The 25,690-nt window shown below is 37.3% G+C and overlaps 1 protein-coding gene across 3 annotated transcripts in view; it reads left to right on the top strand.

Moving 5' to 3' along the window:
- Positions 1-25,690, top strand: part of DTD1 (D-aminoacyl-tRNA deacylase 1) — a 61,083-nt gene that overhangs the window by 19,060 nt on the left and 16,333 nt on the right. The window contains exon 5 of one of the 3 annotated variants that reach the window (XM_072409423.1): positions 7,344-7,692. The exons of the other annotated variants lie outside the window; for them this stretch is intronic. Within the exon in view, the coding sequence (XP_072265524.1) occupies positions 7,344-7,466 (123 nt within the window). The 3' untranslated portion in view covers positions 7,467-7,692. Of the gene's footprint in view, positions 1-7,343; positions 7,693-25,690 lie in introns of those variants that run through there. 3 annotated transcript variants of the gene reach the window in all.

Raw genomic sequence — 25,690 nt, 5'->3', positions numbered from 1 at the left:
AAATAAAGTTATTATTGACAATTGAGATACCGGAGGGGAAGCTGATCATGGTTAAGGGAAGATTGGATCCTATTATTGAGAGAGTAAAGTAGCAGCTAACATCTTGCAAGAGGCAAGGGGAAATGGATGGGGGGAAGATAAATAAGCATTGAAGGTAGGGGGATAAGAGAGGCAGAAAAGTAGATTTTTGTTGACACAGCAGTGCAGAGACAAACTAAGGCTATGTACACACCGGCAGTGGTTCTTGTCCGATATTGGGCTCAGGGCTGAAATTGGACGAGAATCTTTACAGTACTCATTGTCCATGGTCCAAACGGCCATCCTGGCAGATCCACTGACGATGGATGACGATCGATCGTAATGCAAGTGAAGGGGAGAGCGTTCTCCCCCTCCCCTCTCCATAGAGCAGAACGATGCTGTATGTACACCGTTCATTCATGCATTGTGCAGCCGTTTATCGTTTGAAAGAATTTTGAAAAATTCATTTACAATGACAATTATTGCATGTGTGTACTTAACCTAAGAACTGAATGTTCGTGAACAATAAAAGGTAGAGACCAGCAACAGCTAATTGTGTATCTTTAGAAGTGTTGGTAGAATGATAGCAGATTTTTGCTAGGGTGTGAAGAGCCAGGGGTAGAACTTATTATATTTGGGCAATTTGAAGCCAATTGGATGGGTGTCTACATACACTGAGATTTCATAATGGTCTACCTATGCTGTAAAGTTTAGAATCGTTGACAAAACATACTTTGAATGAAAAAAAAAATAGAAAAATGTAGAAGCCACCACCCGAGAGGTTTTAAAAGAGAAATGGAAATGTTTAGGGGACAATAATTTGGATGCAGGCTAACGTCCAACATTTAGAAGTCAAGTTCAGCGTTTTGTTTTATAATAGGTATATATATCATAGACCTTTTGTGCAGGTTACATTATAAGCAATGGCTGGGTTAAAGATTAGTTTTTTTTTTCTTTTCTTTTTTTGCAATATGTCTATCCTGCTGTTTGTTGTTGACATATATAATCCAAATGTATATCTGAAGCCTGAGCTCAACATGTCAAACATGGACACATGTATCGCAGACGTGTAGTGGAAGAAGACATGGTAGATTTCTACCCATCATGCTCCAGGGCAATACTGTCATTTACTGAATACAAACACAAGACATTTTGTCTGCTTTTGCTATTTTAGTCTTCTGTTGTCGTGCATTATGGATAAAATGGAAACCACAATGTAAGACTTTGATGATGTTTGTATTGTCGGCACATGGCAGCAGCTGCATTCTACTTCTTTTTAAGCCACCTCTTGTCAGTTGTATAAAAAAGGCTCTCAGTAATCAAAAAAAAAAGTTGTCCCATAAGGTTTTTTCTTTTCTTACAAATATATCTAGTTGACGTTTCTTGAGACAATTACAAAAAACATCACATTAGTTGAAGTCATAGTGGTGATTTGCTGATTGACAGTTAAAATGATCACTTTTTTAAAGGCTAGGAAAGCTTTCAAAGTTGTTGGTTTTTTTTGCCCCTCCCTACTGAGCTGATCTTCCCCTCTTCCAGCCGCCTGTAGGTAATAGTGTTCAAAAGCACACTTAAGATAAGTACACACATCAGATGATTCTGACATGTGTACCGTGTTCTCCCAACATCGTTCATCATTCCACTATGGACACTGGACAGAGTATGCCATAGTACTGTTCATATCCAGTGTTCTCCCCAGCCCCTTTTGGCTGGGCGCACCACCTGGCACATTTCAGTAACCACCCAGCTGTTTTTGGGTAGTTATGTCACAATACAGGGGTTAACACCCACCTACAATGTCTTTCCACCTGGCTTAAAAAATGTTTGGTTGAACACTGCATATCTTTCTCACTAAATTCACCAGCAATTCATCAGTGGAAACGGCACATAGGACAGTGCACTCAGCAGCATACATCATATCCAGCACATCCAACAGCACAGTGGATACAGCACACCCAAGAGAACACTTTGAACATCATTGAGAATACTGTAACGACATTCAAACATAATCATTGGCTTACCTTGATCCATTATAACAGTCTCAATCAAAATGTTGATACCTAATCCTTATAAATGGCAACTCTTACAAGATTACATCATGTGTTAACATGCAGAGAAAGCTGAAAACATAGGTACAATAATACAAACATAAGTGTTCTCTATTCTTGTACATCCAACTTTGATTGGTAATGTTATCTTTGTTGGCATAATATTAAAGCCTGTTGCTGTCTAGGAGCTCACATAAATAACTTGCTCCAGGACAAACATCTGCTGCCTTTGTGAAACATAATGCATTGTGTTTTTTATTGTAAGTGCCATTTATTCCAACGCTAAATCTCTCTCACAATCTCAGTTTGTTTAGTAAATTTTATTATGTCTCATAGGTAAAGCATATTACTAAAATATTGTTTTCTCTGAAATAATTTAAAAAAATGTTACCTAACACAACAAATCACAGTTAGGGCAATGTCATAGGGAAAATTGTGCTGCTGATGACACCTTACCAGCAGAAGAACCATCAATGGACAAATAACACTTTTATAGGTGTCACTTTAGTTTCTAAAAAGCTGCAGAACTTTGCATCAATAATATGGGAACAGAGGTGAAGCAACATCTTGTTGTATTGGCCAGTAAGCAATCAATACTATAAGGGAAGGTTAGAGGTCTCATATTGGTGCTGTTACTGACAGGTTGTCACCTGGTCAAGATATCTGTGGTGACACGGGTCATTTGAACAACCTCATTGTGATTTAAGGTGCGTACACACTTCCAATTTTTATCGTTCAAAACGAACGACGAACGATCGATTGGGCAAAAATCGTTTGTAAAAAAAGTAACCAACGACGCCGACGAACGAGGAAAGTCGTTGGAAACGAACGACCGGACCGGCGGATCGGATTGGACAACGATCGTTGAACATCGTTCGTGTGTACGGTCGTTCGTTGATCGTCCATGATCTGAGCATGCGTAATGAACGAACGTTCGTTCACTTTCCTGTCGTGCACATAGTTCCTCTATCGTTCAAACGATCGTATCTATTGTGTGTACAATATCTACGAACGATCGTGTCGTTACCTCTCTGTGCAGGATCGGTGCTATACGATCGTTCGTAGATATCGTGCAGGATCGTTCGTCGTTCGTTTTCCAACGATAATAATTGGAAGTGTGTACGTAGCTTTAGCCCCTAAAGGAATATTCACACTGATAGTTACAAAAATTATTTAAATTTAAAACAGAATTGTTGATTCTGTTTTAATATCATATAAATTATCTATATTAAAATCCATTTATAATATTAGACAATAATATTAAAACATAATATGCAAATGATACAGTAATGTCATTTTACTTTTAACCAGTGATTATATAGACACATTTGCAGAACTACAGTTTTTCATAAAAAACAAATTTTATCTTGGGACTGTTCTTGTAAATCAGGGGCTCTTGGCAAATGCTATATAAATATGTTAAATATGTCAAATAGGACATTGAGAATATTGCCTCTTCCAATGCTTCCTTCTAAGCTGACCTACTGGATTTGGTCTTCAGAAATATGTTTTAAGTATACAAGTGTTTCTGTGTGCACTTGTGACATGGTTCTATATAGATATTCTATTTGTGTCTAATCTCTCATTTCCTTGACATATAAGATAGATAGATAAATAGATAGATAGATAGATAGATAGATAGATAGATAGATAGATAGATAGATAGATAGAAGACCATGTTATGTACTTTAATGGCCACCTTTGGTCCTGATTACAGCTGCCACACAGGTCATCTTGCCCTGCATTAAAGTTGATCATATTAAACCATCAGTACAAGGTTAAGCACATACAAAAGAACAGGAAAGATGGTTTAAGCTGGCAACTATTTATTTAACTATTAAATTGTATATATTGTATATAATGCTTTATCTATCACGCCAAATATAATTTTAACTTCTTGCCAGCCTAAACCCAGTCTTTCCTGTTCTCGTTGGTGGGGGAATTCTAGTTTTTGAGCACTTGCTGCTTCTTTGATGTCTGCGTCCAGCTGTTTGGTGATCGGCGAGATGTCAGACCGAAAGGAGCAATTAATTTGCATAAAATTGTTTCAATTTGATGGCTGTGTAAAATCAACAAATGCATTTGGGGATGATGATATGGGCCACACTCAAACCTACCAATGGTACCAATGGAAGAACATCTGTGGATGATGATTAAGATCTGGACACCCTTCAACTGGGATAACGATACAAATGTGGCAGGAGTTGGGGAAAAAATTCATGAGGATCGTCGTTTAACAATGAATGACCTTTGCAAGGTTCCTTGCTTTTCGTTTGTAATCTGCAGAAAAGTTTTACCAGAGAAACTGGGAATGCGCCATATCACTGCTAAGTTTGTGCATCGTCTTCAGACCACTTAGCAAAAGGAACAAAGAGTGCAGATTTGCACAAAGCTCAAACAACGATGTGAAGACCCTAACTTAATTTCACAAATCATTACTGGAGATGAAACCAAGGCTTATGGGTATGATCCTGAAACCAAACAGAAATTATCTCTGTGGAATTCACTAAATTTACCAAGTTCAAAGCAAAATCAATGTTGATTTGTTTTTTTAACAATAAGGGGCTTATCCACAAGGAATTTGTCCCACAAGGGCAGACAGTAAATGGCTGTTGTACTGCGATGTCCTGCAATGCCTTAGAGAACAGGTATGATGGAAATGTCCCAGGATGTGGCAAAGAAATTCTTGAAAGCTGCATCATGACCACCCAGAAACGCATTATTCTTCTCTATAGAGGAGATAAAGAAAATAACACAGGACACACTAAAGGATATCACAAAAAATGACTTCCAGGGGTGCTTTCAATCATTACAGTCACCCAGGGACTGGTGCATCCATGAAGCAGGTGACTTCTTTGAAGGAGATAAAGCCATTTAACTTGTTAGGTAAGTGTACCAGACTTAATAAGCAAATTACCTGGAACTTTTAGCTCACACCTTATACTTTAAATTGGTTATTTGGTGTATCATTTATAGATAATATAACATTTTGTGTTTTAATGTGGTGGAGTCTATAATTGTGTCTATATTTGTCTAATGATCTTAACTGCTGTAAAGGTTACTGGCAAACAGAATTATGAGCCTCCCAACATCTTACATATTTGTTTGCCAAAAGTACCTTCCACCAACTGCACATTTTAATGGTCATAAAAGGATTGTTATTGTCTATTCTATTCATTTTATGGAGCTCATAAGTAATCTGTTCACATGAAAATCTAAAAAATAATTTTACAAACCCACTAGTATAATAAAGAGTATAGTTAAGTAAAATTGGAATCAGATTTAAATTGGATTGTGGCGATAGACTGCAGCCTGCTTGTTACATTCACCCTGGCACAAGATGTTGGGTTGATACATACAGCTCATCCTGTGACTATATATATATTAGACCTTTTAAGTTTGATCTCCTAGCACTGCTGTTCAAATTAAAGTTTTCTTTTAATGTTGAAAAAGTTTTAAAAAAAAATTTCAGAAAACATCTTAGCTTATATTAGAGCCGACAGTTAATTATTACTGAAAATGACCAAACTTCAATTAAAAACCTAATTAGCATTTGAAAGTTTATAAAGATAGTACCTGATACCATTGATGTTTCATGTCTCATGCTTCAAACACTCTCGGATAGCCATCTAGGAAGCTTTGTTGTTCAGTGAAGTAAACATAGAAGACAATATATTATAGATATTTTATTTTCAGTTGCAGATGTTTATTTTATTATTTGTTCTTCATCCAAGGCTGTTATATTAATATCCCTCTCTTGGCTACCAAAGGTGAAGAACATGGCAGAATTTCTTAGTTTATACTGTGGACCAGAGAAAGGCCAAAAGACAGAAAAAGACCTTAGGCACTAATTATAAAAAAAAAAAAAACTTGTATTTTTTATTAGCATTCAAATGTTTTTATGTTCTGATACATACCATATAAAAATTTCCAAAATACAATATTTTATAAAACTATTACAAATACATGCCGTATATGGCTGCCCCCTCTACATGTTTGATGTGCACAGAATATTGAGGAGGATTGAAAATAAAAGGTCATAGAATATTTACTGAAATATCTCACTTTGATTCCTGAGGAAGCAGATAAAAATTAGTGAAACGCGTCAAAAAGATTGAGTTCCCATTAAGGCCTTTTACTGAAGAAAAAGTGTACATACTAAAAAATAAAAGTAAAATTGATCTAAAACCCCAATAGTTTCCCTTTAAAGAAAAAAACTTCATGTACATTTGTAACTAATTTAAAGCACAACTAAAGAAGGTCCAGAAAAAAGCAGCATAAAAGATGTCATCCTCGTCAAGGTAGACATTCTGAGAGATAAGTGAGACATAATGCAAAAATGCTGTAAACATGATACTTACGTACATTTTTGGTAGCTTGTTTATGCACTGGAGCTTGGTGAAATTACTAGTGCTTCCCAGTATGGAGGACCATGTAACTCTCACCTCCTCCTCCAGTAATGCAGCTGTAGCTGTATAAGAAACCATTTTCTATTCCAGGGCACTATGACTTAGTGACAGAATAAGGGGCTTTTAGCACTAAGTTGCATTAAGGTCTTCTTAGAGCTTACATGGGACTTTTTCACTTGGCAGACTAGTAGGTTAGTGGGCTCCTTGGTAGATCCTCTACTTAGCTGGAATGGACAAAATACATGTTCTGTTTGATCTAGCACCGGGAGCTCAACTTTTTGTCCCAACTATTTATCAGTGTAATATTCAGAAGACATCTCTTTTTACATTTTTATATCTTAACATGGTAATAATAAAAAAGGTGGCTGAATTGCAGCATAGTATAGTTATGTCCATCTTTGGGAAATAAAAAGGATGGCCTTATATGGGCACAGAGGGTCCCTATGCTTACCCCAATTGATCTTGAGTAAAACATTGCAGTGGTACCTGGCATTGCCCCATTCAGTAGGGGATAGACTTATTTTTGACCACCTTTCAACCTTTCATTGTCCGAGAGATATCTACCGGCCTATTCTACTCCTTTGAATTTCTCAATTCTTTCTGCTGTTCTTGTTTAATTCCACTATTCTCAGCGTATCATTAATGTGAATTTCGTTGATATGGCAAACACTATGAACAGATTAAGTGTTCCTCTGAGAAGGTAAATAAATAAAAGCACTGGCTAATCAGGCAGCTGGAAAGACAAAGTGTGATTAATGAATTAGTCATCTGTGTTTGTGTTATTCATTAATTGTCTAACAGGCTTGATCGGACAGGATTAAACATTGCATTGTGTTTTTACACATAGTTTATCATTGTATCATTGCAGGCACAGGGCTGGCTGAAGGGTAAAGCAAATGTGCCAGTCACCAAAGGTGTTATAATGTACATGATCTTACGTATGGAGCCCCTAGACTGGAACAAACATATTGCCAGTGAAGTGTTAGTGTAGTTTCCATCTTCTATATACATTGCAGCTGTGGTGGCTCTTACAAATCTCTTCTGACACACATCACGGCCATGCAGTATAGACAGCTGTAGACATCACAATTTCCTTTTTCAGCTTGTAGTTTTTAATGTCATGTCATGAATCAGCAATATGAATTTTTTGATTAATTATCTAGCGAATGGACAGGGTATACACAAAGCTGCACCATTAAAAAAAAAAATAATAATAATTATAAGTAGGCAGGCCACTCATTACAATGTGGAAGCAATGCAAATACACCCATCTATCCACAATATCCAAAAGAAAAGGTTGTTATTTAGGCCAGTTTCGTTTCCCATTACTCCTTAGTACAGTTCTGATTCTCACATACCCATTGTAGGCCCTTTAAGTGGTGAATATTTATATCTCCATACACAGCAAGCTGTGAAACAGGTGTCCTCTTTCCTTTCTTGCATTGACAACAATATGTTATTCTGTGGGATTAGAACATATGAGCTAACTCCCCCTGCACTTGCATCAATGAACCTGTTGCTGATTGACCTTAATCTTCTGGTAGATGTCAATACTGCAAACACACAGTGACAACTGACATTTTGGAGATGCTCTGACCCTGTCATCTAGCCATCACAATTTGTCTCTTGTCAGTGTTGTTCAGATCCTACCTAATATATCCTACCTCTAAATAAGTGCCAATATCAAGATAAATACCTGACAATTGTTATAATGTTGTGGTTGATAAAATTACTTTTTTGCGTGGTAAGCACTTTTTGATTTACATAACATGCCTACTACTTTAAAGGCATGCAGACTGTGTTACATTGTAACATGATTGATAAATACAGTGAAATCATAAGTGTGCCTAGGTATTCACCCCCCAAAATCAATACTTTGCAGAGCCATGTTTTACGGTTATTAAAGCTCTTGAGGTAATACATCTTGGGGTATGTGTCTATTAGTTTAGCACATCTAGCTACTGAGATTTTTACCCATTCCTCAAGGCAAAACTACTTCAAGTTACATGGGCTGTGTTGGTGTAAAATAGTCCACAAGTCAAGTCATAGATTTTTTAATATTATATTAAGGTTTAAACTTGACTAGACCTTTCCAAGACCTTTAAATGTAAGCCTTTAAACCACCTTAGTGTACCTTTACTAGTGTGTTTTGGGTCATTTTCCTGTCTAAAAGTGCCCAATCTCTGGCTGACTGAAACAGTCAAAATCTGCTATGTGTCTGGTGCTATCCAACTTCCCTTTAATCCTGACCAGTTTCACTGTCCCTACCAATAAAAAATATCCCCACAGTATGATCCTTCAACTACCGTGCTTCACTGTGGGAATGGCGACCACTGGAATAGGGGGGTGAATGTTCGGGTAACCAAAAAGTTCAGTTATATTCTCATCTGACCAGAGAATCTTCTCCTGTGTGTTTGGGCAGTCCACCACATGCTTTTGTGCAAACTCCAAACATGTTTGAGTATACCAATGGCTTTTATTCTGGCTGCACTAAATATCCCACTCCTTGGAAGACTAAGTTATCCTAAAGAGAGTTTCTCCCATCTCTGCTGTGGATCTTTGCAGCTCCTTCAATGTTATCTTTGTTTGGTACCTTTGTTGCATCTCTAATCAATTCCCACCTTACTTGTGAATTTTACTGGGGAATTCTCTTGTCGGGTTTATAGTGGTGTCGTATTCTTTCCATTTTTAAAAAGTCAAACTATGATCTTTACTTTCAACAACTTTCTCACTGACCTATTTGAAGTGATCCTTGGGCTTCCTGCTACCTGTTTAGCGGTGTGGCAGAGAAAGGAACTTTTCAGATATAGTCTATTTACTTTATCCATTCAGACATTATGATTGTGTCTTCCCTGAGCCACAGTCAGTTCTAGAAATACACATTACTTGATATGCTGCATTGAACATGGAAAATATATCAATCATGTAAATCCTGGGTCATATGCAGTTCATGGCTGTGTTCACCTTGTTACTTGCTACAGTTGTAATGTTGCAGTTTTATTGCTGGAGAAAGGTTACTAAGAAAATACATAAAATGCATTTTGCCTGCAGTGAATTGATAATGTAATAATCCTGGACAAAGCCACTTGCCTAAAACACAATGACTTTTTTATTGGTAAATCTTAATTTTCTTTAATAAATGTTGCAAAGAATACATTCCTCTACCATGTGTATGCAGCACACATACTAACATGTAGGTGTGGTTCTCCAAGATTTGTCCTCTCATTCTTGACACTGGTACCTACCTACCTAGAGCACAAGGAATGCTCTTAATGATAATTAAAGGTGGAATTAAAGGATAGGTTGATGTTTTTTTTATTAAATTACAATACTGTATATTGTTTAAGCTTTTTGAATTACTGACAGGTTCACTTTCAATAAAAAACATTTCTCTTGCTAAGTGCATTTTAAATTCTTTTATCTCCTTACCTTCACTGCTTTACCTTATAACCCAGGTTGAGGTCTTTCTTTGTATTTAATAAAAGTTAAAATGTGTAATTAAATATAAATCCAGCTTTCATAATGTTCAGTGTGGATGACAGTAGGTATTATAATTTGCACTAATTTGTAGCCTACAAACACTCATACATGAAAAATGAGTCGCTTTTTTCTTTGTCCAAACATGAACTTAAAATAACTTTAGGGCTGTTTAAAAAAAATTGTGATGAACTGTTCCGAAATGACCTTAATTACCACACTATTGAGACATTCTACATTATACATTTGTGAAAGTTGACTTATGTAAACCATACTTAAAGCAGACCTAAACTCAAAAAACAAAAATTCTTCAATAGCTAGAGCTAATTATCAAAAGAGTACAAAGGTCATTAGCTTTTCGGATGTGATACATCCAATTCAGGTAGTCCCCAGGTTACATAGGGAATAGGGACTGTAGGTTTGTTTTTAGGTTGAATTTGAAGTCCGAACTTATAACAACATATTATTAGGCAGCGTGGTGTAATTTACTGTGAAAAAAAAATCCTCACTCTGAGGAAAACAAAAAACTTTATGGAGCCTAGAAATGACAAAACTGTAGAACAGCTCAGCCTTTAGGATCACCCACAACCTCAGCTGTGTTTTGCAAGTGTTTTGCAAGTCATGCAAACCACCCCCCTCCCCCAAACAAGCCTCCGTCCTGCGCAAAAGTGAGCAGGGGAGCCCTGTTCGTATCTAGAAGTCGGATGACGTTAACTCGAGGACTACCTGTACCTGAAAAAAATAATTTCCAAGTGTGGTTTCAGTACTGTAATAGGTGCTTCATCCAAAGGTTTCAGGGATCACCATTACAGTGCATGACATGCATGTAACTGCAGAGGTCTGAACTATACGCTCACTTATACAGGTAGTCCCCAGGTTAAGGACATCCGACATACGGATGTCTTCTAGATACGAACAGGCCTTCCCTGCTCGTTCTGTGCAGGATGGAGGCTGGATGAGGGGCTAGGGGGCGATTTGCATGAGTTGCAATAGAAATCTTTTCCTAATTACAGCTGAGACTCTTCCGCAGCTTCTTGTAACTCTTTAATGACCAAGACAAACTCTGCAGTTGTTTCTTTTTGCATTTCAAAGCACAGCTTGCTCCAGAAGGTAAAGAATGTCTAGCCACCATAAAGATTTTTTTTTTTTGCTTTGTTTGTGATTAACTCACAATGAGGATTTTATATAGTAAGACTGCACTGCCTAAAATATGTTGAGACAAACATCTGTCCTAATTGCAATATAAAATGATGTACCTGTTCGGCCTTAGATACAAATCCAACCTAAAAACAAACCTACAGTCCCTATATTGTCCAGTTCTAACTGGCCATAACTTAGGACACATTTTCCAGTTTGATTGTTTATTCTACAGCGTTTAGATTGCTTGGTATAATTAACATGTAAGAAAATGTGCTTAGGTTTACCAAAAACATTGTGAATGCATTTAACTGGTATTTACCATAACTCCATTTGATATTCATAAATACATTAGGTCAGTAGTGAGCCACATTTGAATTGGCATACAACTCTGTCTACAATGCAAAGAATTTTCCAGAGTTGGGCAAATCCAGTTTTCTAGTTTTCTAGTTGTCTCTTAGTGACCTCAACCTTTCACCCAAGTCTCGGAGATTAACTCACTGCAAAAACAAAGCAAAAGTCCATCAACTCTGCATCTGGGGGCATCAGGACCTGAAGATCTCTTTCTGCACAGCTAGTATGAAAACCTAAGCCAGCTTTATTCTTTATTATTGCTTTTTTCTTTTATTAGCTAAAAAGCTCCCAAACTTCATCCTTATGTGACCTTGTAAAGAATCAGGAGTTTGGAGCAATACACATACGGAAAGTTCTCTTCACAGTATCCCATCTGACAAGTGTCCGTGAATGCATGGATTGCTTTATTTAGTCTCTTTACTCATCTCCTTTACATTTCCTTCTGTTTCCCTCTGAATATTATTTTAGATCTTTAGATTTTTCATCCGTCTGTTCTTGTAATTCTTGGGTTTTTAATTTTACAGTATTATATACAATATAAATGTGTTTGTGTGTGTATATATACACACTCACACATGAGTTCACATATATTATCACATAGCTATCCCCCCAGCCTGGCAAAAATGGTGAGACTCTATATGATATCGATTGAGGAACGATACTACTTGGAAATAATAAACACTTCATAGAAATAACAGCTTTGATAGTTTATTATCCAATTGATTTCTAAAATACCATTTCCCATGTACTGCTCATGAATTGAGCATTTTAATACGATAATAATCATAAACTTGGCCACTGTAGTGACCCCCCTCCACTTCCAAACACACTGTGTGAAATGAAAGCCGCTTTTTGCATACTCCAAGATTTCAGCTAGATTTGTCCAGGTCATGTATTGAGTTACAACATTCTAACACCTAAATAACTGTATTGATGTTTTATGATTTCTTTAACCAGCTACCTAAAATGCAAAGTAGACTTTTTAAGCATGAAGTGTAAAGGCACAAAATCCTAGATAAAAATGTGTGTTTATAAGCAGTAATCTCTTAAATGTCTTCAATGAATACCATTTTTCCACTGACTTTTCCCAAACCATTTTATATGCAAATTCAGTATGTAAACAAGCAGATGTCACCCGATTATATATTCAAATTGTATTCCTGAACTGCAAGCAAATACAGATTTCCATTACTTATGTGTATCATATACTTTAGTGCAAATTAAATGGTTTAGTATTTAATGAAATTACCAAGACAGCGAAATGTTTTAACAGCCAAAGTTTCAATATGTATGTTGTATTTATAGTTGTATATGTAGTAAGAAATGCATTAAAAATGTAATAAAAACATCCCTGCCAGGTTAGAAAACTTAAAAAAAAATAGTAGTTCAGAGACAATGGGCCTGATTTATTAAATCACTCCAGAGCTGGAGAGGATACACTTTCATCAGTGAAGCTGGGTGATCCAGTAAACCTGGAATGGATCTGGTCCAGGATTCAAAACATTTTCTAGCAAAAAGCAAATGCCTTTGAAGAAATTCATTCCTGGTTTGCTGGCTCACCCAGCTTCACTGAAAAAATTAAATCCTCTCCAGTCTTGGAGAGGTTTTTTAAATCAGGGCCAATATTGCTAATATGTGTTTGACTTTTTTGATGTGTGCCAGTAAACTTTCTATGATTGTGGACATTTGATAACACTCAAATTAGGTGTTGTTTTGTCAACTGAGGCTTCCACGGCCAGCTGCAGCATGCAATATGTACAAGTTCTGTGATAAAAGAATTACAAGCAGTATTTCATTTAGAAAGGAAGAGGTTTGTCAGGTTTTCTTTGTCTTTTACAAGTTTCTGGAGGACCTTTTGTCAAAACAAAACATCTACTATCATACCTACATACGTACATACATTTATTTATTTCTTTTATGTGGGCTGTTCCTGCATTACAGATGCGGTCAAAGTTTTCTTAGAGCTGGCCTAAGGCTATGTACACTTGTGCAATAATTGCCGTTGAAAAGGATCTTTCATGTTCCTTCTCCAGCGACAAACGTCTGCATGATGCATGAATGAGTGCTGTACATACAGCACCATTCTGCTCCATGGAAGGTGGTGGGGGGAGGGGGGGGGGCAGCAGCACCCTGGTGGCACCCTGCTGCACTCTTTCCCCTTCATTTCCATTACGATCGTTCGTCGTCCATCATCCGTGGATCCGCCGTTAGGATAGTCGTTCAGACGATGAGCCCTGTACATGCGCAAGATTCGATATTGGACGAGAACCATTGCATGTGTGTACCTAGCCTTAGAGAAACAATACGTTGTCCTATTTATTAAAACATTGACAATCCAGCAGAATTATGTTTGCAGAAATAGAAAGCGTATGTTTTGCTTCAAATTGGCTTTTGCATCTCTATAAACCTAATATGCAAAACCCATGCAATGTAAATTTAGGTCACTTGTCACTTGACTTGATTTTACATAAGTTACAACAAAGCTTTAAGATCCTGTATATCACTAACACATCAGATTACAAGGATTCCACAGGGGAAATGCTTAGTGATCACATAGCAGCCATTTCCATTCACATTTCTACGATCATGTATGCCTTCAACCCTGTTGTCAAATCTTTATCATATCAGATGCAAAATTGACAATGGATAGCCTATGGAAATTTCCAGAAATATTTTCACTTGTTTGATATGACATTATTTTAAGAACACACATCTATAATTTCTGAAAGCTTTGGTTTTGTCAAAGAAAAATGGTCGTGAATGCAGTTCTCCCCACATGTATACTTGGCCAGTAACAAGGACAAGAAACCCTTGGAGCAGCTTTCATGCGACCACATGAAAAATAAAACAGGCAGAGCACAATATACATTGTGTTTGCTGTTTGCACACAAACTGGCCGGATTATCTTTTTTTCTCTTTTTCTTTTTTTTTCTGTCCCAGCTGTTGAGCTTTATCCCTAGAAATGATTACACATCCTTGATTCTCCCCCTTTTTCTTTCAAGCCTAGATATAAATTGCAAGCTTGCAATGACCTACTTTTCTTTATTGTGTTGTATAAAATCAAGAAAAGGAATGACCTCTATTACAACCACTGCCTCCGTATTAATTATCTTGTTAAAATAATTACGTTCCACAAGACGGGGAAATTACAAGTGTCGCTAAGAACTGGTAACTATTAACCCAGCCCTGCTGTGCTGTATTGTCTTGCATCTGGTTAAACCATGCATGGTAAGGATGACAATACACAACTGCAGATTGTGTTATAAAGATATTTTTAAAGTTCCAAGCAGGTTTGCTTGCTATACATGCAGTGATTTCTGAAGTTTTACAATATCAGTCTGCAGCCAGACTCATCCATCCTTCCCACCCACCTACCCACCCATCTACCTACCCCATACACAGCCTTCCCACTACTCATCATCTGCTGCATCTCTTTATAGTTCTCTTCATTGGCTTCCATTTCACCATAGAATCAAATTCAGACTCCTGTGCTTTGCCTTCAAATTTCTCCACAGTTTTTGCCCCACTACCTTTCTGACCTAGCCGGTCTCATCACTCCTCCAATGACCTGCTAATGACTTCCTCACTCATAACCTTGTCACATGCACGGCTCCATGACTTTTTTAGAGCTGCCCTAACTCTCTGGAATGGTCTTCCTCGTCCTGATCAGATTGCTCCTACTTTCTGCTCGTTTAAAATAGCACTCAAAACGTATCTTTTCAAACTTGCCTTCCCGTCTTCTGTCTCTTAAACCCTCACTACTTCCCACCACTACATAACTCCCCTCTTATTGTGTGTTTTTTCCCCCACCTCCTTGATTGTAAGCTCTTCTGGGTCCTCTCTTCCTCCTGTGTCACTGCCTGTATCTGTCTGTCATTTGCAACCCCTATTAAATGTACAGCGCTGCGTGTGCAAAAATGTTGGCACTATAAAAAAAAAAATCTTGTTTTAAAATATTAATTTGTGGCAAATTGCTGCCCAATAGCTCAAATGATATGGTTTGAATTAACATATGGTACATATTTACTGCATTAAGTTACCCATAGTGTTGAGACAGAAGTCACAAGTTCTACCCATTGTGCAAGGATGCTATATGAATTGTTTGTAGAATAGCCAGGGCTGTGCCGTGTAGCAGAGCTATGTTAATCTCAGGATTTGATTGGTGGGAATACAATTACTTTGACAGGTAAAACAGTTCTTTTATATGTAGTTCATCTGTGTGACTGAATTCAGCTAAGTTTGTTTTCCATACAGATATCCCCTCTTAAACAGCACAGCTCTTAAACAGACCTTCCTAGGCTGTAATTGGATAGTAAAAGAGCAGCAACACACTAGTGAGACTGGGTTTATATTCTCTCCTGTCAGCAGTATAGGTATGCCTGGCTAGATTAAATCTTTGTCCTTTCTTTTCCCAGTGCACAAGCTACAGGAAGCTAATATAAAGATAGGCTGAGTTGCTTTTTTTATTTCTTAAAAGTATAGTTTAAAAAAATGTTCTCTGCTACCATGAAACTGAAAGCGTGATGCCATTTTCTCAAGAATCTGGATACTAATTTTACCCAGTTTTATCTCCCATTAGCTAATGTAGTATGGAATGCAGTGGGATTAAAGCCAGCTGTGAACAGACTTCAACAGTTGTAGCAATTAAATTAACCTGATTATATTTTTATACTTGAAAGGGTTCTTGAATGTACAGCAAATGTTTAACTATGTAAAACATATATAGAGCTGTCAGAATGATAAAATATGCGAATTATATCACAATAATTAGTGTTTATGACCTTATAGAAACAGACCAAAACATATCTTTTAACAGTCATCTTCCAATGTTTTCTGATCATAAATTAGACTTTGTTTCTGTTTTTGTTACTTAACTCTTGTGGGGCCTATTCTGTAAGGAAGTGCAAACATAAGTGACAGTGGTACACTATAGTAACCAAACAAACCTAAAGCTAATTTTAAGTTTAACAGCTAAATGCAAAAATTAATTTCATATAAAGGAGCTGTATTTGTATTTCTGTTTTTCCTGTCCTGAGATTTACAAACGCCCTCTATAAACCAGAGAAGAGAATTTAGGGCTCTTTCAAACCCTCGGTGTGAAACCACAGGTAACAATTTGCTGTATGTGAAACAGAGTACATGTAGGACGACAGGGTAATTTAACCCTTCCCAGCACGGTATTCTTACATTTCCTTCACTTCTACCCTGCTGTGTTTGGTTATCAGGAATGAAGTGAAATGGCTGGCATGTATGTGACTCATTGGGTCTGATTTACTAGGAGAGCGCTGGAGAAGATGGATTATCATGAATAAACCTGGGTGATCCAGCAAACCTAAAATGGATTTTTAAAAATGATCAATTATGTGGCAAATGTTTTCAGTCCTGGACCAGATCATTTCCAGGTTTTCAGGATCACCCAGGTTCTCCCATGATAGAGATGAGCCATTACCCACGATGGAGATGATCTTCTCCAGCCTTGGAGAGCTTTGATAAGTCAGGTCCGTTGCCTCCAATGTGACAGCACTGCTTATTCATCATTCCAGCACTGTTACATGGTGAAAATTCTCGGCCTTGTGTAAGCTGCAAGTTGCAACATGTGCAGGGCATGCTGTCTTTATTTCCTGTTGCTTAATGGTTTAGCAGGGCAAAGTAAAGGTTCATGTTAAAATGCCAAGATATTTATGTTCTCTTTCTTACCTTGCTTACTTTTTTACAAACCAGGACAACTGATAAAATTCTGTCAGAATGGTTTATTTAAGGTGTCTTTTATCCATGCAGCCTATACCTATACAACAGCCATTCTCAACCCGGGTTCCTCTAGAGCAGAGGTAGGCAAACTCCAGTCTTTAGGCCAGATACGGCCTAGCCAGTATTCCAGTCCAGCCTAACACCCCCCTAGGTATTTATTGTTGGATCCGTCCTAATTGAATTGTCGCGTTATCGCAAGTTCCTGTGATATCATCGATATCATCAGGTTCTCGCACAGTAACCCCAATTACTATGCCTAAAGAGCAGAAGCAACATGCTACCAGTCTCCGAAACCCCGAATGGACTGACGAATTATTCTTCGTCTAACAACACCAACAGAACTGTCAAGCGGTCGAATCTCAAAGGGCATTTCAATGCCAAGCATGCGCACACGTACAGAGACTACACCGCGGATGAGCGGAAGACTGAGGCTGCTCGCTTGCAGTCATGGTTGGAAAAAAACCTTTTCTTAAACACCTTTCTTCTGGCCTAGTGTGCCTTCTTGACCTCTTGCCACTCTGGAAAACCAGCAGCATGACAGCAGTGATCTTCACAGTTAAGGTAATTGATATTAGTAATAGTAAAAGTAATGTAATTCCATTACCACTATAAGGAGGGCATTCTTACAACTTACTAGCAATGTTAGGAGCATTATTCCCACCAATCCTTTATGAATTCATTTTAGCAGGGGTTCTTTAAGACCTGAAAATTGTTTCAAATTTCCTCTGGGGTAAAAGGGTTGTAAAAGGTTGCTCTTCATAATGGAGAAACAACCTTATTTTATGAACAGTTATACAATGGAGATTTTGATATCTGTATATTAACCACGGTATTTTGCAGGGATTTCTAACCACTACATGTACATCATTTTACTTGTCTTATTATGCTTTAAAACTTGTCACTCAACAGCAGTGGTGTTATGCATGGCATTGTACTTAGAAAAGTAACATTGTATTGGAATATTTGAACAATATACAGATGTTGTATTTATGAGCTGCTAGTGGAGATCAGGCACCTCATCTGAAAAATGAAAAATATGACTATTTTTATGATCTAGGGTATGGTCTACTTTTCAAAAGAACTATACCTATTCTATGCTGTAACGCTGAAAAATTGTTTTCAGTTAGAAGGGTGTTTAATATTAGTGTATTAGGCAAAATATTTATTAAGCCAGTTAGGAATGCTTTGGGCTCATTCACGCTGTTGACATGTAGCAACCGCAAGGTATGTGATGTAATGTTCATTGGCATGATGTGGTGCACCCATTCTTATAGCACCCTAGTGTAGTGGTCTCCTACCTTTTCAGACCCACGGACCACTGAATTTACCCGCTGTGGACCGCACATGTGCGGGAAGCTGGGTGTCACTCAAAGGCGAAGATACTTCCCCCAGAGTGAGGTCATGATGCCCAAACTCGCCCACTCACTCATTGCAGGCCTGAGCCAAAACCCGCCCACTTCCCTGTGCCTGCAATCCGTACAGGGGACTAGGTCCGCGGCTCTGGCCGGTTTGCCCTCCAAGCGGGGTCCTGCTCCTGACCCTGCTCGGGGGTGCATTACCCAGAGCTCCAGACCACCAAAATTTTCTTGTGGACCACTGGTTGGTGACCGCTGCCCCACTGAACATGCTAATGCACCTGGATTGTAGCATAGGATTGCATGCCTAAGATGTGGATTGATGAGCGTATGTTACCAGTTCAATCATTTCACCAAGAGTCTATTTGACATATATAGACATACAAAGACCCTAAGACTGCTGCCGGATGGTGCCATCTTAATAATGATGCCAAAAGTCTTAGCAGGTTTAGAGCTGTCATTCGAGTGACATCTATATTATTTACCTTCACTCCTCCCCGGGGCTGATACCTAGAATATTATGTAGGGATGTAAAAGGTTAGAGGGTTAAAGGAATTAGGCCATCACAGGAAGTAATTAGGCCCTCCCTGAAGAGAAGAGGAATAGGACATGCAAGTAAGGAAAGAGCTTTATTAGGTCATTGACACTTCTGAAATTGCTAAGTTTGCTAGCAAGTTCAGAGGTGAATAAAAAGTAATTTATGGGATGTAAGCAATTACCAGACCTGCTATTTGTATGCTTTTACTTGTAATTTTGTAACAGAATCACTTTATTTACATGCTTCCTTCTATGACAGTTTTTTATACAAATTTTAATGCTAATTATTTATTAGGACAATGCAAAAAGCCACTGATTATTTTAGCAAGCAGTGAGTGCGGCAGGTAAAGAATACTTTATGACCATCTCTGAAAAGCACCGAACACTTTCTGGCTCTGACCCATAGTGGGGGGGACTTTAATGGGAAATAAAAAATTAAAAACCTTTGAAAGCATTATAGATAATTATGGGAATTTTAAATGGGATATGCTTATTATTTCTGTAGACGGATTGAAAAGAGATGCTTTAATGTTTAATGTACCGTCTGTAATAGAGGACTGAATTGATCTCTTTGGTCTCTTTTTATTTCATTACTGTCCAATCAGAAATAAATTATATTCTATTTTAAACCCTCCTTTGGAGCAAAACACAATTGAGTGAGAAATATGGGGATAACTTCAACGGGAGATTTAAACATTTATGCTGTGGAACAAACTTAGGAAACCAATGTCTTTACTGTTGAACTTCAAGTTAAAGCTTGTTGGCTGAAGCAGAGGCTTGCAAATCAGATCAGGGCTACAAAGGCTAATTCAGCATTGGAATATGGATGATGCAAATTTTTCCTGTTCATGTCCATGAAATAGCAGAAATACCTTAAAATAATCCAGATTTCTTCATTGAATTTAACATTATATTTACCATCTATAAAACTGGAATAATCTTTAGAATATTATTCTGTATACATCACTTTTGGGTGGACTCATTGTATAAAAGAATGGTGGCTGCCATTGCTGACTTCTCATTAAAACACTAGTTATCTGGATCCCACACAAGTAACCAGGACTGTTTATTGCACAGAAAAATTATATTTATTGCATTAAAAGAGAAATGATTAAAGCCAGGCAATAACATTTACAGAAGGGGTCAGCAATTCAGGGGCATTTTAGACAAAATGGTACCATGAGAAATAGTGGGAAACCCAAACAAATGCACAGCATCCCAGCTCCTGACACCCTGCCATTCTGTAATTGGAGTCTAGGAGAAAGAGGGGCCCTGGACGATTGCTCCATCTCCCCACCCCCACCCCCCCATTTCCCAAAAAAGGTACTGTGGAATTATGAATCCCATTATTTAAAATTGGCCATAAACAGAAGGAGACACATGCAGTTTGATTTATTGTTTCAAAACTTGAAAATGTTCTGGTAAGTTGGAATTTTTTGTGCACTTCCTCATGTTCTCCTTTCATTTGGCTGAAATAAGTCAGCACCACACAAGTTCTAATGGAGCAACTTACTGACTGTACAGATGAGAACATGTCAGAACAGGAGAGCCGCATATATATAATTATGCTGAGTTTGTGCACAAATATGTTTTCCTCTGTGATAGCTGTTCAGTTTTTGACATGTTTCAAAGACATGGTTCAAAGCTCTTCACCAATTGATTTGGACAAAATGAAGACTTTTAATGGCGTCATTTCAGTGACAAGTATAGTTAATACAACAGTGAAGTTGCACCTAGCAGTTTGGCAGCAAGTAGACAATGTAATGTTTCATTACGACTACTGACTCACCTTTATTCCTGGAACATGCTGTCCTTGAACTAAATTTAACTAGTGTCAAAGCTACCAGCTACTTAAGAATCAACAATTCTGCAATCGTATTATTTCCATCTTTGATCAGCTGTCGGTTCTGTCACTCTGTTTACTCTTAGGCAAATCTTGAAACATTGCTGGGAGCCTGGAGTTACTGGTGAATTATACAAGAGAGACATTTTAAGAAGAACCTGCCATTTATAGAAATGCATCTATAATAAAATAGTAAGGATTTCCACACTACAAATGTAATCTTAGGTCAACCTCCCAGGGATTACTGAGAGGCTTCTACATTTCAAATAAGTGCCCTGTACATATTCTCCCATAACCCCAGGCCATGTTATGGAAAAGAGGCCCTCCGCCCAACAATGGTTTTTGCCGCCATTGGGAGCAGGCTGGTCTGTTTTTTTCCAGAAGGGGAGGGGACTACATGCTTTTTCCCCCCGTCCAGATTTCAGTGGACTTTTTATGGATAGGAGAAGAGGCAGACATGCTCACTGCTCCATTTTCTATCCAGAAAAGTCCTGAGCCTATTGATAGGTTTGCCTTTAGTAGAGCTTTGGGGGTCTTATGTATTAAAAATACATACAAATGCCCACACATGCCCACAAACTGCAACAACTAGGCATGTTTGCCTGAAAAAACACAGGAGGAAATTCAGAAGAGCAAAATAGCACCTTAGATTTAAGGCCTTACTGAGTCATGTTATATTAAGTTATGCGCAGTCGGAAGACACTTCATTTTACTGGTTACATTATTTAGACACTTCTTGTTAATGAAATTTATTTGGGGTGGCAAATGTATGGGATTGCTACGGTTTATTCAGTCTAATATGATTTTTTGCTACTCCATATAATTACATTTTTTTAAATTGTCCAGCTATCCTTTATTTGAATGTAGAAATGTGTTTGATCCTGCAAATTAGTCTAGACATAGGAAACCCATTCAGAGTGACACTTGGCTCAATTTATATCATTTTGTATTTTTCATACAACAAAAAACTTATTTTGTGGTTGGCAGAATTAAACTTCTTCCCCTCCTATATGTGCTCAGGTCTCTGTAGGGCAACACTTCATAACCATACCTATAACCAACTTTAATTTTGTTACCTTAAGTGTTGAGGCAGAGCTCCATGCACCTGTCATTAAATTTAAATGCAGCTTGTTATGGGTTTGCTGCAGGTTTAAAAATAAAATTAAATAGATTGCAGTCTACCAGTCCTCAGATATGGTGCCTGTATTTGTTTTTATTTTTAACATAAAGAATATTTTCGACAAGTAAAGAAAATACCTATTGATCCTGCAAAAAAAATCCAAAAATGTAAACTACTATTCTCATCATCCTCTATATAATGGAGATGAACAAAGGCTGATATGTTTGAAGTCTGGTCGTTGTGACAACCATAGCCTCTTTCATACAGTACAGAGGACAGCTTAGGTACCCAGAGATAGGAAATGTATCATTAATTCTGGGAAACAATTTTACTACTTCCCTTTACCATTCGTATTTTCACAAAAAAAAAGTCTTTATTTTTTTTACATTGTAATACTGTATATATAGGAATTCATATTCTTATGTTGAGAATAATGTTTGTTTAAAATATTTATTAGTGAATCCAAGAAATGGCTCTTTCCAGGACTACTCATTTTAAAGCCACTAACATAGGCAGTAATGTGTTGTCTTTGAAATATAAATGATCTGTTTCGGTGCTATACATATATCAGAATTCCCTATAGTGAATGGCAAGAATTAATGTTTATTGCTAATATGTAAATGTAAGTGTTTCTATCATTTTAAAATAAAGACATTTCTGGAAATGTTTACATATATGTTTTGAAATGCCTTATATGAAATTGTAGCAGTATGTTTCTGGATGTATTATATTTGACAGAGACTGGAGAGCAGGGCACTTCATGTTTGGGTCTCAATGTATAGCCCTGATGGCTGATATCATGGTGAATACAGCGTATTATTGGCTGAGTGAGCTCTAATCAGATGATATCAACACATGACAAATCAGCAACTTATTGGGGCAGACATTACATTAAAACCCCATTCTGTTGCCTGTCTAAGACTGTGAAGAGAGACCAGCTGTAGCCTACAGGTTACATGATTATGCAAAAAGTCTCCCGTGTTTGATGAAGCATTTTGAATCCATTGTGTCATAGTAAATAGAGATGAATTTGAAGCACTGGCAGCTGCATGGAATATATTTATGGATCCTGCTGCTTAAGGTCAATGTTCAGCAGATGAATATATTTTTTACACAAGCCAAACAAAATGCTGTGTATGGTGCAGAATTTTAATATTTTAGGTTCCCCCAGATGGTGATTGTGATTGCAAAAATTGCTGTTTGTGGAATTTGAAACCTATTTGTGACCAGCCTAATGAAATATGGATCCAAATAATGCTATTTGACACTGAGAAATATTTGTGTTGCAGTATAACTACTTTTTGTAGCCAGTTGAAATAGAGGTCATTGGCCTTTAACTCTTCCTTGCTGTCCTAAAAGTTCCACAATGCAAAATAAGTGCCTTGTTACTGGAGCTCATGCTGCCAAATATTGTTCATTGCAGGCCAGATGTTCCCAAAATGAATGTTGTGTTGCAAGAGCTTTATTGCCTGTGAAATGCCACTGTATTTTGCCCTCATATCCTAGTGCCCCGTGTTTTGTAAAGAGTGTAATCACTTGTAGTAGTGTAATAGTGCAATCAATGTAGTGTGATAAGTTAGGCTTAGTTGAGAAAACTGCCATTTACGGTTTCTGAGTGCCTGTTGGCATCCGCTTGGCATCCTAGATTGTAACAGGCGATAAGTGGTAGGTTTTTTTTCAGGTGTTTGCAAATTGTTGCAGAAGACTAGAAAAGTATTGAATTATTTTGTTTTGTCTTCTTAAACCACCTCAATAACATTTGCATAGCAATGTTATCCATTTTTTGCAAAAAAGTTTTAAGCCATAAAGCCATATAACCCACTTGCTAACTTAACTTCTTGGGTTCCCGTAGACTGAAATATTATTTTTTATTTTTCATAGCCCAAAATTGAGGTTAATGTTGGTTATCCTATGAAATTTCTTCTTGCTAAACTAAACCCCCTTTCAAAACAAATATTTCAGTTATAGATTGGTACACTTGAGTAGACAGATATCTCTGTGGTAGTTTTTTTGTCCACACTTTCCATAAAGCCATTTCCAGGGTGTCCCTTTGTCACAGCTAGATTCCTAATTTGTTTATTCTGTTTCTTGAAGAAGCGCTTGGATGATCATGGCACTACCTGAAGTAGATTCTTGTATATGGTCGGAACTTAAATTAGGAATTTTTGTGGAGATGTTTTGCCCCTGTAGTCTCCAACAGATGTAAGTTTTCAAGTACAGGTTGACATTCGAAAATCGGTCCACAGATAATTCAGTTTCCCAGCATGAATTTCAGATCGCATATTCAATACAGGGACTGCAGTAAACTGTTTGGCCACTAATGTTTTGGCGCTGTTCTGCAGAAATACTTGCTTGCTAAACTAAATACATGCTGAGATGTCCCTGCTGCCTGCTCCCTGGAACTGTGCCAGATGTCCGCGGTGCTGCGAAAGTAAGGGTGGTCTGTGTGTAAGTATAAAAAAAAAAAAATCTGTCATTTTCTAAAATACGGCGCACCTCAGGTCCCAAGGTTGACGGATTTTTGATAGTCAACCTGTATCAAAATATATATCATGGGTGGAGCTGAGTGTTGAAAACGTTGCAAAAGTGTATGCAGAATACCATATCATTATGTAAATATCACTCACATTACCATTTTACAAAATGAGGATGAAAAGTACTTCTCTGATTACAGAGCGGTCTAATATAGTGTTGTTTTGTATGTGAAAATGGAGTGAAGTTTAAAAAATATTGCTTATTTCTTTACCTATAATATACTGCTACAACAAAATGTAGCATTCTGTTACAGCAAGAATGGAATAAATGACTAAGTAATGTGGTGAATGGGAAAAGATTCATTTTCCTTGACAAGCAGTTTACAGTGCACAAGTAGAAAACTTGGAGCTTCCTTACGGTTTGCTTTATTGAAATCCCCAGGCAGAAGAAATGTAAGGGTAAAATATGTGTACATTTTTACTCAGCTATTGTAAAGCTTTAGAAAGATGGGGTCTGCTTTCAGGAACAAGAACCAGAAAGCTGACATTCTATACTATTAACCAGCCTGTAATTGCCAGGATGTAAACCAGTCAAGTTGATGCCTAAATTGTAAACTAAAAACACAAAAATGAAAAAAAAAGTTTTACTTATTGTTTTGTTCAAAGGGCTTGCAGATATAATAGGATCAGAAACAACTGTACAACTGTACAAAAATATAAACTACAACATTGTTACTTTAAAATCATCAGCTAAACTACATAAACCAAAAAATTAATTGTAAAACCTAAAACATCATAACTGTTAAATAAACTTGGCATATAGCTATACAATTGTTGGTAAATAAAAATAAGGTGTCTGAAGCAGGCATTGGGTGATAAATATCTCCTTTCTCACAACACGCTCAGTGTGCAGGGGATGTTTATATGTAGAATGGTATCTTACTGTATAACTCTGATTAATGTATATCCACACTATGCAAAAACTTCTTAATCCTATTAAATGAATATTTTTCATGAGCCAAGTATAATCCAGATTACAGAGATACTAGTGACAACTCTGCAGTGGGCAGACTGTTATCTGTAAAAGAGGACAATTTTACATACTGTATTTTCTCAGAACATTTCATACAATTACATTTAATAGGAGTTTTTGCCAGTCAGTAGATGCAC

The sequence above is a fragment of the Pyxicephalus adspersus genome, chromosome 4 (assembly GCF_032062135.1).
Source record: "Pyxicephalus adspersus chromosome 4, UCB_Pads_2.0, whole genome shotgun sequence".
NCBI classification, from domain to species: Eukaryota; Metazoa; Chordata; class Amphibia; order Anura; family Pyxicephalidae; genus Pyxicephalus; species Pyxicephalus adspersus.
This window is presented reverse-complemented; position numbering and strand designations above follow the sequence as displayed.